The following is a 12,210-nucleotide window of genomic DNA, read 5'->3' as shown; positions in this document are numbered from 1 at the left end:
TCTTTTCTTTCAAAATAATTTTTTGCACTTTTTTTATGCTAAATATTTGTATTTCTGTGCCTGACTCATAGTAGATCATTAGTACATAAATTTTGATTGCTGTTTGATCCTCAGCAAATTTACTTAACCTCAGTATGCCTCAGTTTCTTCAGTTGTTAAATGGGGATAATAATAGCACCTACTTCCCAGGGCTTTTGGTAGGATCAAAGGAGATAATAATTGCAAAGTGCTTAACACAGTGCTTGGCATATAGTACATGCTTAAAGAATTCTTATTCCCTTATCCTTCCTTTTCTCTGTCTACTTAACATCACTTTCAGGTTTTAGTTTAATTTGTATTTAAAATATGTATGAGAAAGGCTTGGTGTGCATTTAAAACAGATTTTTAAATTCACAATTTATTATTTACGGCAGAAACTAAAAATATTTGATTGTCTCAGTCAATCTTATATTTAAGCATGTTTTTATTAATTACAGTGATTTCTTAGTCCAAATATATGTTGTGATATTTTATACTTTAGACAAATATTTCATAAATCATTTCACAATATATAACATTGAATTTACAAATCAAATTTGTTTTTGGGAATAAAACCTTTTTATGTCATCAAAAGAGATTTTTAGGAACAAATAAACATTTATTGTTGGTGGACCTTTCTACATGTTGAAAATAGTTGATTCATTCCTCTTGCCTGCCTAGTTGTGCATATGTTAACTATAGCTAAGAGTTATATATAAATAAAGACCTTATGCTAAAGTCACCAAGTGAAACTGGTATATTTATTCAACCATTAAAAATTTTAAAAAGAACTGCATAGTGGAATTTTGGCTTTCATGTTATCTCTTAGTTATTGTTTTTTTAGCTATTATAGATATTTTCATGTACTTTTTACTTTGATATTACAGAAGAAAAACCGAACTGGTTTGTCAATTTTAACATAAATAAAAAATGATTGTGAATCAGTGGCTCCTTGTGGGACCAGAATGTATTTTTTTAAAATAACTATATCATTCAGCTTGGGTAAAATACTTTTTTGACCTGTACGGTAGAGATTGTTTTCTATTTCTTACAGAAAGATCCTTGACAATTTTCCTGATGAACTACCAAAATAACAGCCTGAAAACTTGTGTTATATCAAAGGAAAAAAAAATAATGTTCTACTTTGTAGATATCCAAAGCATCATAGTCTTCTGTCCTAATTCCCATGTTCTTAGACATTTCTCGGGATGATTTTGTCACATCTGTAAGAGTCTTAAAAAGGAAGATCATAATGTGATAAATTTAAAAAAATACATAATGGGATTAAAATACATTTTTAACATTCTGCAGTAGTCACTCCTCAGTTCCACCTTTGACCATTCCCTTCAGGAACTGAAAAGACTTTCTTCCTGTGATCAATATCTTAACACTGATTGCAAAAGAAAATTCCCACTCACTATTGTGAAGGTTTTCTGGAGGCAGCCTTAGTCTCAGTTGAAACAAATAATTACTCCAAAATCACAGCCAGCTGATAAAAGTTCAGATCTTTTATTGTGCCCTTCAACATAGCCCAGTTAGCTCAGGCCTATCTCTCTGCTTGGTTCCAAGAGCTCTTGCAGCTTTGTCCTTGGCTTCTGCCTCTGCTTTCTTCAGCCTCCAGCCAGCACCAAGTTGGAAGATGCAATGAATCTCTCTTGCCTCGAAGATAGGGTTTGTGGGTTCCAAGAGCTCTCTACGACTCCCAAGAAAAACTCTCCCAAGAAACCTCTCTCAAGTAAACTAACTCCAATAACTAAGTTCAAGGCTCTAAGAGCTTCCTGTTATATATGATCTCCCAAAGGTTAACTCCACCTTCTGGAGGGAGAGAGATTCTGGGTTATCTCCCAGAGTGCTCTCTGGCCCTAAGGGAGGTATGAATTCAGTTATTCTTTCTAAACCCTGAACTCTCCCAAATGTGTGAACTCATTGAGTACTTAGATACTTATGAGCTCTCTAAAGGTGTGAACACAAGCATTGATTCTATCAGTATTAGCAACTTCTCACCTTGTAAGGATTCCCTCTAAGGTGTGAACCAATAAGCACTGTATCAATTCTATTGAGTTAACACCAGGATTCTGACATCACCCTTGAGTTTTCACCTTGTTTCAAGTTGAGTTGACACTAGGATTCCAACATCAGTCAGCTTCTTCTGTGAAGCAGAATATGACAAGATTAGAAGAAGAATTAATTAAAGCAAAAAATAAAGGAGAAGCTATATCTGATTTTATACATGCATATCCTGTGATTGAAAAGCTTGACCCTTCAGGTCAAAAAGAAAGACAATACACCCCTTTTAATTTGGAAAAACTTAAAGATTTGAAAAAGGGTTGCACTCTTTATGGGCCTACATCATCTTATGTGAAGATGTTGCTAGAAAATTTGTCTTATGAAATCTTAACCCCAAATGATTGTAAATTCATAGCGAGAACATGCTTAGAACCGGGACAAAATTTGTTGTGGCTTTCGGAGTTTCATGAATTATATAGGATTCAAGCCCAACACAATAGGCAAACAGGAACTATTGGACAAATCACTTTTGACCAACTAGCTGGTGAAGGTCAGTATGCAGAGAATTCAGAACAGATTTATTATCCCATAACAGTGTATGAGCAAATTTCTAAGGCTGCAATAAAAGCTTGGTGTTCCCTCCCGGGACAAAAAGATCGAGGGGAAGCTTTCACAAAAATAAAGCAAGGTCCCAATGAACCTTTTGCAGATTTTGTGGGACGTTTGCAAACAGCTATAATCAGAACCATTGGAGATAATGCTGCTACAGAAATAATAACGAGACATCTGGCTAAGGAAAATGCCAATGAGGTTTGCAAAAGAATTATATGGGGATTAGACAAAGATGCTCCTTTAGAAGAGATCATAAGACGCTGTGCCACAGTGGGCACTAATGCTTATTATACCCAAACTTTGATGAACATGGAAAGATAGGGTCCTTCTTGGCAAAGGACTTCTAGAGAAATTCGTCGATGTTTTCAGTGTGGAAAAGTTGGACATTTGAGAGCTCATTGTAGATATGGAGATAGAATGAGAAGACAGGGTGAGAGAAAACCTCAAACTCCATGTCCACAATGCAATCAAGACTTTCACTGGGCCTCTGAATGTAGATTGACTCAGAGAAGTGAAAGGCAAGACCCAGCTCCTAAGTATCAATCAGGGCCCCGGGTGGGGTTAAGATGGCAGCCGAGGTTACACCCAGAGAGTCTTTAGAAATTCAATAGTGAGATATGATCAATTAGTCAAAAGGCAATCAGATGGAAGAAGGAGATTATACAATCAATCTGCAAAAAGGCAATTGGAGGGTAAAAAGGGATTGCAATTAGGAAAAACAGAGTTGTATGCAGTAGAGACTACTGAGATATCCCCTGGAGAAGTGAAATCTGGTCCTGTCCAGCCTATGGATCCCTTGCCTCCAGGCACAGTAGGCTTGACCATTTCACCTCCGGAGAATGCTTACAAAACAGTGGCCATCCACACACTGATGTGGGAGACTGGGGAATCTGTATCTAATATCCCAGTCACTATCACAGGTAGACAACCTGTGATTTATCAATCAGGGGAAGTAGTAGCATCAGACTTACTATTACATACCCCTGATGATAGTTAACACTAGAATTCTGACATCACCCTTGAGTTATTACCTTGTTTCAAGTTGAGTTGACACTAGGATTCCAACACACTATTACTTTTATCTCAGTACTAGTCATTTTAGGAGAATGGAGAATCAGTGATCTTATCTAGAGAAGATAAGTTTGATTATTATCTTTGATCCATTTGTTCTATTTACTTATCTAAAGGGAAAAGTCTGGAAAAGGTTTTAGATAGGAGAAAATATTGTTTCTTATTATTTTCAGTACAACTAAAAGGAGTTTTTGGTTTTCTCTAGTATTTTATTTTTTTTAAAGGAGATTTTTAATATCCTTCAATTTTATAATGTAATCATATGAAAATTATGGTTTACTTTCTTTTATCTATATGTTTGTGTATACATATATGTACATATTTATATATACATATATTCTTATATTTTAGATAATCTCATCATTGTCAGATCACTGTACATCCTTATCTACATTATAGTTACATTTTTCTCTCTCTATCAAATAACCAAATAGTTACTTTTGAAATGGTTTTTATTATTAAGTATTTAGTTATTTTGGAGCCCATGCCATCTTTCATAAAAGTAATACTTTTACATTGTTTACTTGATGGTAAGTAGTTGAAATATGCTTTTTGTTGTATATTTACATTGTAATTAATTACATTTATCAAGTACCTAATCTGTACTATGCTCAAGTTTTCTAAGTTTCTTATTCTGTCTTTATATATGTTAATAATAGTAATAGCTTCACATAGGCTTGATACTTTGCGAAGCACTTTGCTCACTTAAGTCAGACCTATAATATTATCTCTCTTTTACAAATAAAATCCTGCAGTGCAAAAAGGCACAGTGACTCGACCAGTCTCATATGCTGGTTAGAGGCAGAACTGAGACATTTAGGCTCTTTCTACTTACTGTTTTATATTTCTGTGTTGGGTATCATTATGATATTAACAGTAAATAATGAACATGAAGTCCGTATTTTTCTATTTCAGTTTATTGATGGTCGACTGGCAAAACTAAATGCAGGAAGGGGATTCTCTGATGTATTTGAAGAAGAGATCACTTCAGGTGGCTTCTGTGGAGGTATAGACTAAATTAGAACAATTAACCATTTACTTTTCTTAAATTTAAATTTTTAAAATTCTTTTTCGTAAGCATTAATAATACTGCTTTTCTGAAAAAAGGATTATTTTATTTCAGCTGGTGACTCTTTTGTAACTTTTGGGACTTTCTTAATTGACTGATTTAGAGCAATTAATTTCACCTTGGTTTCTGCAATATTATATAAGAAAGGTTTATTCAGGGGTTTCTTTGGTCCCTTACAACTCTAAATTCCATGGTCTATAATCTTTTTCTTCCTAAATATTTGTTTTAGTTAGTTGCATTTACAATGAATTTAATTTTATGAAAAATTCCTTTGTTAATGAACAAAAACTATAATAACACAGCTGTTTTTATGGGCAGATAGATGTTGCAGTGGATAGACTGCTAGGCCTGGAGTCAGGCCTTTTCTATAGTCAGAAAGACTCATCTTTGTGAGTTCAAATCTAACTTCAGACACTTACTGTGTGACCCTCACCAAGTTATTAACCCTGTTTGTTTCAGTTTCCTCATTTGTAAAATGAGTTGAAGAAGGAAATAGCCAAACCCCTCCAGTATCTCTGCCAAGAATGTCCCAAATTGGCTAATGAAGACTGGGACACAATTAAAATAACTGAACAACAGCAGCAGTTTTATGCATTTTTTAAAATCTAAGAGTTTAATAATCACCTATCATAAATTAGCAAAATAATCAAAGAATCCTATTTTAGCCAGTATCATAACACTTCAGATTTTTAAAAAATGATTTTCAGAACATTGTAACTGGTTAGAAAGTTTATTAAGTTGTAAGTAATAACATACTCTTGTTTCCTGTTTAGAAAGAATTGCTGTCACTAATTTAATAAAAAGTTGAATATCATTCTTGATGAGATTACACATACAAATAGTTTAATCATCTTAAGGTAAAACATACTACATAAATACAAGTTTCAGTATATAGTAATTACATTGTTGCACACAACCCTGTTTTTTTTTTTAAATTCCCTTAAGATATTCTCTGAGCAATGAAAATGTTTAAATAGTATGACCACTCAGATGGATTTGGCAAACTAATATAAATCTTGAAGGACTTTTTTCCCCATTACAATTAAAATATTATATTGGCAACATTGAACTTGGAGGAAAAGTTAGTTTCCTTGACTCAGCAGTGATGAATGTGGTATTATCTTGCTTGTCTAGGCTTGTGAGTTAAGAGTTAGCTTCAATGGAAATGGTATGTTAAAATGTGGCTTTTTTACTTTTCAACTCAGACAAGCAGAATATTGTCAGGTCATGGACAAATTGCTGAAGGCATATATTCAGTATTTACATAACTGCTGTCTCATTATCATTATGACCTGTGGGGCTAGCAGAGTCTGTGGAATTGAAAATGACATATTGTGACAGTAATAGGGTAGAACTATGATCCTTTTTATAGTTTAATCCTATCAATTTTATCATTGGTCCACAGTCCTCTGTAATAGATGTTTTCAGGGAGGCCACCAAAACTTTTAAGTAAAATTACTATTTTTAGAAAAAAAATATTAACTAAAATATGAAGTCTAAAACAATCTTATTCTTTCAAAAGAAGAATTTGATTTTTGTTGAAAATAAGTTTATTATTGAAAATAAATTTTATTTTGATATTATTCATGTCATTCAGAAAAAGAAAATTTGTTCAGTAAAAATTATTCAATTGTGCAGGATAAACCATTTGTATATATGTGTGTGTGTATGTGTGTATATATATATATATATATATATATCATAATTGAATAATGTCTCCTCTTAAAAAGAAGCCAAACAAAGTTTATTTAAGAAAAAAATAACCCGAATAATTCAAATCATGAATTGGAGCTTCCTATGTTAAACATGGTACAGGTTGCTATTATAGTTCTGATGCTGTTGGGGAATTAGACATGGCTTTACTTTGACTTTTTCAAGATAAACCATACATTTAGCAAATTAGGGGAGTTGTAGTTGAGGACTGACAATTCTTAGTATATTATCCCTAAACTTTTAAATTCAAACAAATTGTTTCTATGAATACCATTACTTGGGATGTAAATATTCACTAAATAAAAAGAAAATATTAATTGTTACTAAAGAAATTTTACAATATACTGGAAAAGTAGTATTTCTCCTTTTTATCACCTTTGAAATACACACATTCTTTCCTTGGTCTTGATTTAAAGTTCATTTGTCTAAGAAAATGAAAATAAAAATAAAATTTAACTAAGTCTTGTTATGATTCTCATTGTTTCAGTACACTTTTTAATATGTCTGGGGAGACTAAAAACTAGATTCATGCTTTGACTTTTTTTTTTTAAAGTCAAAAAGCTCTCTTAACAAATGTGGATCTTCTCTTCAATTTAAAAACTGATCATTGGCCTTCTTCTTTATATACAATTATCAAGTCCACTGTATACCTCTGTCCAGTCTGGCCTTAGTCATATATCTATCTCCTGAAGGAAAAATAACTTGATCATCTCTTAATCTCACCCATAACCTAGTATAGGGAAATGTAATTTAAAATATTTATTAAGTAGATGTTAGGAATGTTCAAATTAAAGAACTCTTGAAAAGTAGATCAAAATTTTCTCAAGAAGAAAACAATGAAATAAAGCCTAATTGGAAAATGTGATATCAAAAGAGAATAAGCAGACCAAAATGAAAAAACAGTATGGCTGTAGAAAAGATGTGACAAGACATATCATATTCAGAAAAAGTAATTGTCATGTCATACAATCTGGAACATGTATTTTTCCTCTTAGAATTAATCATGAAAAGTAATTCTTATTTTTGTATTTAAAGTATATTATTAATTCTTAACTTTAGAATAAAAGATATTTTCAATTAAAATTCATATAGATTTACCTACAGATTTTCCTATGTGACATGTGATTTTTTCCCCTATATTTCATTTATTAACCAGTGTGCCAAAATTTGAAGGAATATAAGCTGAATGATTGTTTATAAATACAACTCTAATAGAATGTTTATAAGTAATAATTTAGGCAAGCATAATTCAAGAGAAATCCATCTTAAGATGAATATCTTTTTAAATCTGCCCAATAACTTTATTAGTATTTGTAATTTTCATAATAGTAAATTGTAATTATCTTAAAGTAGGGATTTTGGAGGTATTTTATTCTGAAAATGATAATTTATAAATGTGTTTATGAATATCATAATTCATTAAAAAATCTGGCTTTACCAGTAAATAAAGTCACTTGTAGCTGTTTGCTGCTATTAGTGAATCACTGGCAGCTAGCTACCTCTTCTCAAAATATTACCTATAAATGGCTGGTTACTTTTATTCCTTCCATTTATAATCCCCTTAAAAAAGTGTTGTAGGCTATATAAGAGAAACCAGATTATGAAGCCTATTGATATTTGCAATATTAATTTGTATGCAATTTTAAGTAACAAGATTTTAGCCTTAGAAGTTATCATATGACTTCCATCAACAAGCATGTGCATGTGCTTGTAATAGCTTTTTGCTCATTGCTTATAGAATTACTTATTAATTCTAGATGCTACATGTTCATTTTAAAAACCTTTTTTATTTAATTTTCAAATGAACATTATTTCTTTTTTTCTTTCTGAAACAAATATCTGAAAGAAATATAATGCTTTTATGCACACACACACACACACACACACACACACACACACACACTCATTTATGTGAGGTTCATAAGTAGTCCTGAAGGAAAGCAAAAATTTGAACATTGCTTGAAAAGAGCAAAATCTGAAATTGTTAAAAATGATAGAATTCATATGAATACCCCAGGGTATTCCATTACGATTTTCATGGTACTCTATCTAGATAAAAAGGATTTGGTCATTAAAATCCTAGAAATTATACTCCATGATTACTTGGATCTACCGATTTATGGTAAAATCAAATTGATTATTTCTTCTTTTATGTTCCAGGAAACTCAAGATCTTATCAGCAATGGATGCATACAGTCAAGGTAATATATATATTTATCTTTAAAAATGTTTGTCAGATATTTTAAGGCAAATTAGGGATGATCAGTTCTATATATTTATCAATTTGAAGTATAGAATTGCCTTTCTTTCAAAATAATTATTTTGTAAATCAATTGATTTAATAATTTCTTTTGTTTCCTAATATTTATACAGAGAATCTTAAAATTAAGTGTTTTTTATGCAGAATAAATGCATTTTGAAAGACATATTATATATCTCTCACTTTGGCCAGGGAATTCTCTAACTTTGTCATGTTGCATAATCTCATGTGAGTTAGATGTGACTGATATTTAATAGGAATTGCATCATTTCTAGCAAGATGATAAATGTTTTTATAATAGTCTAACTTGAACCTAATAGATGATTTTTTGTACACCCTTAAAATAATTGATAATGGTAGTATTTATTTCTATTAAGCATTTAAAAACAATAAACATAATTTATGCTGCTTTAGTCTATACTGATATATATGTAAATGTCTGTGTTGACTATATATAGATATATATACACACACACATCTATGTTATGTCTCCGTTTTAATTGAAATATAATTACAAGTTATTTATATTTCAGGTATTTTTACTGTTTCTGTTCTTAATTGTATTTTTAAATTATGATTTAAATCTGATAATTTTTTTTTTCATATGATGGGTGTTTTTCCCTTGTTGTTACAGAAAGGAAGTGCATTATTTAATACAGCAGTGACTAAAGCAACCCCTGCCGTACGAACAGCATATAAATTTGTAAGCTCTTTTCATTTCTTAAATTAAAAAAAATTGGTAAGTGAAAGATTGTTGGAAAATATCAGCTATTTCAAAATCAGCATTTAAAAAAAAATACAATTTTACATTACCTAACAAGTAAGTTAACCTTACTGAAATTTTTGCCACAATTTTCATCCTTTATGGAATTTGAAATTTTTAAGCATAGAGTTTTGGAACTCAATAGGACTTCATCCTGGATTAGATTTCATCCATTTCCTTTATTTTACATATCAGGAAGAAAGTATTCATTTAATGAATTGTCTAGGGTCAAAACCAGAACCAGAACCCAGAATGTTTTCTCATCTGATCACACTGATTCACATTGGGTATGTTGAAACCTAATATTCATCAGTGTCTATTAATTTTAAATAAAAGTTATAAAATAATTTTAAGTTTCATGCCATTTTAAATATTATATAACAGTGACATATAGAAAAGGTAAACAAATATGTCAATTATTCCCATATATATTTAAAATTCAGTTAAGGTAAGAAACTATCTTTTTATTTTTGGCTCCTCCATGCATTCTTCAGTCTAGTACACTGACTTCCTTGTTCTTCCTCAGAAAGGCTTTTCCTATCCCATTTCTGTCCCTTCATTGGCTATCCCACTTGCTGAATGATCTTCCTCCTCACTTTGCCGCTTAGTTTTCCTGACTTTTTTAAAGACTCAGCTGAAATCATGCTCTCTACAGGCTGTATTTCCCAGTCTTCGCAATTTTTTAGTTTCTTTGTCTCTGAAGTTACTTTTTATCTATTTTGTGTCTTCTATGTATCTATTAATTTACATATTGTGTCCCCCACTAGAATATGAGAGAACTGTTTTCTTGCTTTAAAAAAAATTCTCAGTGTTTAGTACAGTGCCTGTACATAATTAAACACTTAATAGTTTCTTGTTGACTACCTGTCTTAGAAACTTTTTTAGAACTTGCTTTACCATATACTTACTTTTCCTTCTACCTAATTATATTCATATTTTTATTTGACTTGCCATATTAGCTAACAGGAGACAGACATTTATTTTTGGAAATAAATTTTCCAAATATTTTGGAAATAAATATTTTAATACAGGAAAGGAGAGGAAAAAGAAGAGAATAAGCATTTCTACAGTGCCTGCTGTATGTGCCAAGTACTTTACAAATAACTCATTTTATCCTCATAAGTTTCCTACAAGGTAGCTGCTGTTGTTGTATCCATTTTACAGTGAGAAAATTGAGTCAAACAGAGTTTAAGTGACTTGTCCAGGGTCACACAGCTATTAAGTGCCTAAAACCATTGAACTGAGATCTTCCAGACTCCAGGCCCACAGTTCTACCTAAATGCCTCAAAAGCTGGAGTCTAGTTAGGAGGCTGTTGCAGTAATCCAGGCCACAAATAGAGAAAGAACTTGTGACTTATGGGACATGAGGAACTCCCAATATGGGGACTCAGAATTTCTACTAATATAGATTCAACCTTGTGATTTAGTAGCTTTTACTTTCTTGTTTCATGGAACAGCAAACTTTTTCAGATAAAAACCACTGGTCTCTTCAGACTGAATTTCTTTGCAAATCATCAAAGAGAATCACTTTTATAGTCATTTTAAATGTACATTTTCCCCAAATGACCTACCAGATGTTTTTATACTCTTTTTCCTTTAAACCACCATTGCTGGGCATTGATTATCTGGCTAACTTCGATGTGTTCTTTCCTATATGGGAAGCTAAGCATGTCAGAGATTGTCTTTGCTTAAAATTTATATTCAAATAGAGTAAAACTTATTAGTTAATCAGAAAGCACTTATTAAACATCTGATCTGTGCTTGGTACTGTACTAAATACTAAGATTACAAAAAGAGATAAAAGAAAGTTTTTACCCTGAAAGACATCACAATCTAATGAATCATTATACAAACATACTATACATATACTAACATACAATATCTATCTTGGGCAGATATATAACTTGGACAAATTGTAAGTGGTATATGAATGTACTTGAAATTTGAGTTCACAATCTGTCTACTTAATATGTACTTTTCATTGCTTTCTCTTGACTAATTCTTTGAATAGAACTAAAACAGATCTTTTTTTTTTCATCCTCTAGGCAAAGAATCATGCTAAACAAGGAATAAAAGAAGTAAAGAGTAAACTAAAACACAGGGTATGTCATAGAGTTTTACTTTCTTCCAACCTTAACTCTTGCATTAGTCTGAAGTTTATACTTTTACATTATATTATACATTACATTACACATATACATTATACATTAGTTTAAAGCTTATACAAATCCCATGAGATTTATGTTTTTAATGACTTTTGAAATATGCTTAGCCCTTTGTTCAATAATACATTTTTCATAACAAGCCCTCTGGCAACTATCTGTCATTCTATATGTATTCACTGAATAATCTCTTTATTGTTTGCATGTTTTATCATTGAACAACAGAGGTCTTCAAAGTTATTTTAAGGCATGTAGATTTTTATAAAGTTGATTGCCTTGATATCATAATAGAATTTTTTTGCTTCAAGCTGAGATGTTAAAAATTGAGGATCTTTAGCTTGGAATTATCTCAGATATTTTTGCTTTTACATGGCCTTTGTAATGTTAGCTATGTTAAACTGGGTAATGTTTTCTACTTTCCAAAGGCAGAATTAATTTTAAGATACATTCTGAAAATAGTTTCTCAGCTTATTGCATTCTCTTGAATTTTCATTCTATTCAGAAGGGGAAACACTTTGCACTAAATATTTTTTCA

General features: G+C 31.3%; 1 protein-coding gene across 2 annotated transcripts in view; it reads left to right on the top strand.

Moving 5' to 3' along the window:
- Positions 1-12,210, top strand: part of DENND1B (DENN domain containing 1B) — a 311,786-nt gene that overhangs the window by 267,965 nt on the left and 31,611 nt on the right. For both annotated transcript variants that reach the window (XM_023501849.2, XM_003767552.4), the window contains exons 15-18: positions 4,624-4,714; positions 8,651-8,691; positions 9,385-9,453; positions 11,559-11,615. In XM_023501849.2, coding sequence (XP_023357617.1) covers positions 4,624-4,714; positions 8,651-8,691; positions 9,385-9,453; positions 11,559-11,615 — 258 coding nt within the window. The remainder of the gene's footprint in view (positions 1-4,623; positions 4,715-8,650; positions 8,692-9,384; positions 9,454-11,558; positions 11,616-12,210) is intronic.

Source organism: Sarcophilus harrisii, chromosome 4 (assembly GCF_902635505.1).
Source record: "Sarcophilus harrisii chromosome 4, mSarHar1.11, whole genome shotgun sequence".
Taxonomy (NCBI): Eukaryota; Metazoa; Chordata; class Mammalia; order Dasyuromorphia; family Dasyuridae; genus Sarcophilus; species Sarcophilus harrisii.
This window is presented reverse-complemented; position numbering and strand designations above follow the sequence as displayed.